The 3,956-nt window shown below is 43.4% G+C and overlaps 1 protein-coding gene across 1 annotated transcript; it reads right to left on the minus strand.

Moving 5' to 3' along the window:
• Positions 1 to 13: 13 nt before the first annotated feature.
• elof1 (ELF1 homolog, elongation factor 1) lies at positions 14 to 2,543 on the minus strand (the record flags this gene model as incomplete). The annotated part of the gene is made up of 3 exons (XM_034894622.1): positions 2,445 to 2,543; positions 644 to 775; positions 14 to 107 (listed from the first exon to the last, which is right to left on the minus strand). Coding segments are annotated over exons 2-3 (210 nt in total), but the record flags the coding sequence as incomplete, so codon positions are not given.
• Positions 2,544 to 3,956: the final 1,413 nt, after the last annotated feature.

Raw genomic sequence — 3,956 nt, forward strand, 5'->3', positions numbered from 1 at the left:
CCCCCCCCCCCCCCCCCTCTCCTGGGGTAAGGATACAGGTGATGGGCGTCTGGAACTCCTCCAGGCAGACGCTGCACGAGATGATTCCTGTGTTCCTGGTTCGTTCCCTGGACAAACAAGTCAGCACGTCAGTGGTGTCGTCCATGATGTCTGTCTCTGTCTCTGTTTCTGTCTCCGTCTTTGTCTCTGTCTCTGTTTCTGTCTCTGTTTCTGTCTCCGTCTTTGTCTCTGTCTCTGTTTCTGTCTCTGTTTCTGTCCATGATGCCTGTCTCCGTTTCTGTCTCCGTCTCTGTTTCTTTCTCTGTCTCTGTCTCCGTCTCTGTTTCTGTCTCTGTTTCTGTCTGTTTCTGTCTCTGTTTCTGTCTCTGTGTCTGTGTCTGTCTCTGTTTCTGTCTCTGTTTCTGTCTCTGTCTCTGTCTCTGTCTCTGTTTCTGTCTGTCTGTCTCTGTCTCTGTTTCTGTGTCTCTGTTTCTGTCTGTTTCTGTCTCTGTTTCTGTTTCTGTCTCTGTTTCTGTCTATGTTTCTGTGTCTGTCTCTGTTTCTGTCTATGTTTCTGTCTCTGTCTCTGTCTCTGTCTCTTTCTCTGTCTCTGTCTGTCTCTGTCTCTGTTTCTGTGTCTCTGTTTCTTTCTGAAGCTTCTTACATTTTGACGTCGCAGGATTTCTCGTGGTTGCAGAACGGGCACGTGAACTGGACGTCCAGGTTACCCGTCATTTTCTTCTTCGGAGGCGGCTTTCTCTTCGACTTCCTGCGCCCCATTGGTACCGCTGTTTATCTGCAGGAGAAGAAGAAGAACGTGTGGACGTCACCAGACACTTTCACGCTCAGTTGAGACGGAAACGTTCTGAAGAGAAAGAGCAGAAGTGGGTTTGCGTTTTCACTTTTTAGAAGGGGTCTGGGGGGGGTTACGCCGTCGACTCGACGCAGCGGCGTTAACCTGAGAAACCAACAACACTAGATCTGTAATGGCCAATTTGGCTATTTGCGTTTCGTATGGGTGTGGTGTGGGTGTGTGCGGTTGGTCTGTGTAGGTAATTGTGTGTTAGGTCACCTGCGCACCTGCTTGTGGGTTCTAATTAGAGATTATAAATTGAATCACAGGTGAGGTGGATGGGGAATCTGGATCTGGGAAGCCACACAGTTTTTCAACCTCAGCTGTGTGAGAGTAATGTTTTTAGATCTTGCCGTTCTCGGCTTTTAATCACTCAAGTCGGTCTTTTTGTATGTGCTTTTATCTTAAAATATGTACAATAAAAGGATTAAACGTGCGACGACGGCGGACCTCATTATTTGCCCCAGCAAGAGTTGGAAATGGGCTTCAGATTTCACCCAGTGGCGTTATTTGTGGACAGATTGCCGAAACAAGATCCATTAAGAGAGATAGATGGATAGAGAGAGATCCCAATAAAATGGGAAACTACAGTAGGATGATTTCATCCTAGTACGTACATTAAATAATACTAGGATAAAATACAAGAACAAATATTTGACTCGATAAAATTTGGTAATACAAAAATGTGCAACTGCGTAACTAGTAGAGGTATGTAGATAAACCTTGAGCAGTATTGTGGTGTCTCAGAATCTTATCTAGCACCCAGTGATAAAGTGTTAAAAAGTTAAATAATAGTTCAAATTAAACGCTTATTTAAAAGAGTCTTAAGCCTGGAACCGAGCCAACCGTGCACGAGATGAATCGAGACCATAACACGTTGGATTTGGCGCCAAATAACATTTTTAAAACTGCTAAAAAGGCAAAGAAACGACACTTAGAAACTACCGTGGACTTTAGCGGTAGCGGCTCCTCCGGAGGTAAACATTACCATGGTAACGGCGAGCTTCACCAATCAGAGACGTCGCCGTTCCGCTTGGGATTGTGGGTAGTGTAGTGCCTCTCCGTGACATCGCGGATAAAACGTGTTTTTCTTAAAACTAAGGTCGATTTTGGGCGGATTTGTCGCTTCTACGGGAGCAGAAGACTTCGTTTCACAACCTCGTAGCTCGTGGTCGGTCTAGCCCGGAGGATTTAGACATTATTATCAATAATAGCAAGCAAACCGTTCAACTGTATGGATTTTATTACTGTACACCTGGATCCAAAGGCAGTAAAAACCATCGGAAACGGTTTCCAGTGACAAACCTCACCGTCACACCTGTCCTCGTGGATAAAACTTAACCTTGCCTCCCATTTGAGTCGTGTTTTCGTTACTAAATGCTTAGTCTACACCTTAAATGTCACCAAGCAACTACGTCGAGATACACTGAAGCGCCAAAAAGCTACCGCTACTCGCCAGCAAGCTAGCTCGCTAACAGCCGCTAGCCTCGTGACAATGAGCGGGAAAAGCTTTTAATTAACGAGTTTGGGGGTAAGAGGCGGAACCGAAGCGCGTGTTACGGGTTTTAACATCTCCTATTAGCGTAATGATGTGATCTGTCGCGTCTCTTACCGACGGGATGTCTCGCAGCGGAGGATGCTCTGTGTGTTCAACTTCATCCGGGTACCGCGGAGAGGGACGGACGCTACAGAGGATTGGTGCGTTTATGTGCTGTCCAAATAATAGGAAAGATTAGTTGCCCAATGGAAATACAGAAGTTTTTTTTTTTTTTTATTAACAGATAACATTACAAACCATCAGACAACGCAGTTCAGTAGGAGTTTATGGGAAAGGGATTACAACTTAAATAAATCAAGAAACAATAGTAAAAAAAAAGTAGTACAGGATAAATAAAAACATGAGATATACATCGTAGTAAAAGCAAAACAACCATAGATAGATAGCTAAAGCGTTTCTCAGATTATTTCCATCTTCTGTTATAGCAGCTTTGCGGACGGAAGAAAATGTTGCGTTGATGATAATAAACCGTTTATATTAATGTATTACCCGGAATTAGTCATACGGGGGTTAGTTTGGGACTTAACTGACTGTGACTGTCCACGTAGAGTGACCTAGATTAGTTAGAACAGTTATTTATTAACATTAACTTGATTAAAAAGTCAAATAAAGCAAGAATTTAGTGGTTTTAGGCAACACGTCTGGGATAAAATCACTAATAGGCTTCAAACTTGAAGTAAATACTCATAAAAGCTCAATACATCAGTCAGAAGATTGCCTGCTAAACTGGAGTGAGAAATTCCGAGGAGCACTTGAATGCAGCTCCTGTTAAGCGCTCTGTTTCAATGTTGGACTGCTGCGTTAAAAAGTGTTTATTTATTAATTAAATAAATACAAATAAATAAATAATGTTGATTAGTGTGCGACTTCTCTTCTAAATTAAACCAACAGACATAATTGAGGGGAAAGTAAACCCCAGGAAAAGGGGAATGTGTGAGAAAAACTATCAAATCAATGAATAGATGAATAAAATATTCATTTTCAGAGAATACCATTGGTCCGTCTCGCCTGGAGGGGGCGGGACTTGTTGACAGAGCAAGTGGCTCAGCTGGACCTTGGTCTGCTCATGTTTTTAGTTTGCATTTGGGATTCTTCATTCATAAATACAAGCAGGAAAAGGAGAGAGAGGTACGTGCGCGCGTGCGTAACGTCAGCGAGTAACTGTAACTTATCCTGAGGAAAGAAGCAGCAACTACGTCATAATAAAAGGTGTGTAACTCTTCTTAGCTCCGAGGCTAAAGCTGTTAGCTCCTCAGTTCCTAAAGTTACCTTTTGATGACAGAGTCATTTACCTTTGTCCTCACGTGCTAATACGTAGTTACATCAGGAATAATAACACAGTAGAGTACAGTAGAGTACAGTAGAGTACAGTAGAGTACAGGTAACTGTAAGTGTGTCTGCTCCGCTATCTTGTTCCGCAGACTTATTATCAGGTCTGCTGCACGTGGAGCTCCAACTGAAAAACACACGAGACGTTTATCTCTGTGGCTCCAGGCGTGTGTGTGTGTGTGTGTGTGTGTGTGTGTGTGTGTGTGTGTGCGCGCATGTGCGTCTGCCCATGTGTGT

The sequence above is a fragment of the Etheostoma cragini genome, chromosome 15 (genome assembly GCF_013103735.1).
Source record: "Etheostoma cragini isolate CJK2018 chromosome 15, CSU_Ecrag_1.0, whole genome shotgun sequence".
In the NCBI taxonomy this organism is placed as follows: domain Eukaryota; kingdom Metazoa; phylum Chordata; class Actinopteri; order Perciformes; family Percidae; genus Etheostoma; species Etheostoma cragini.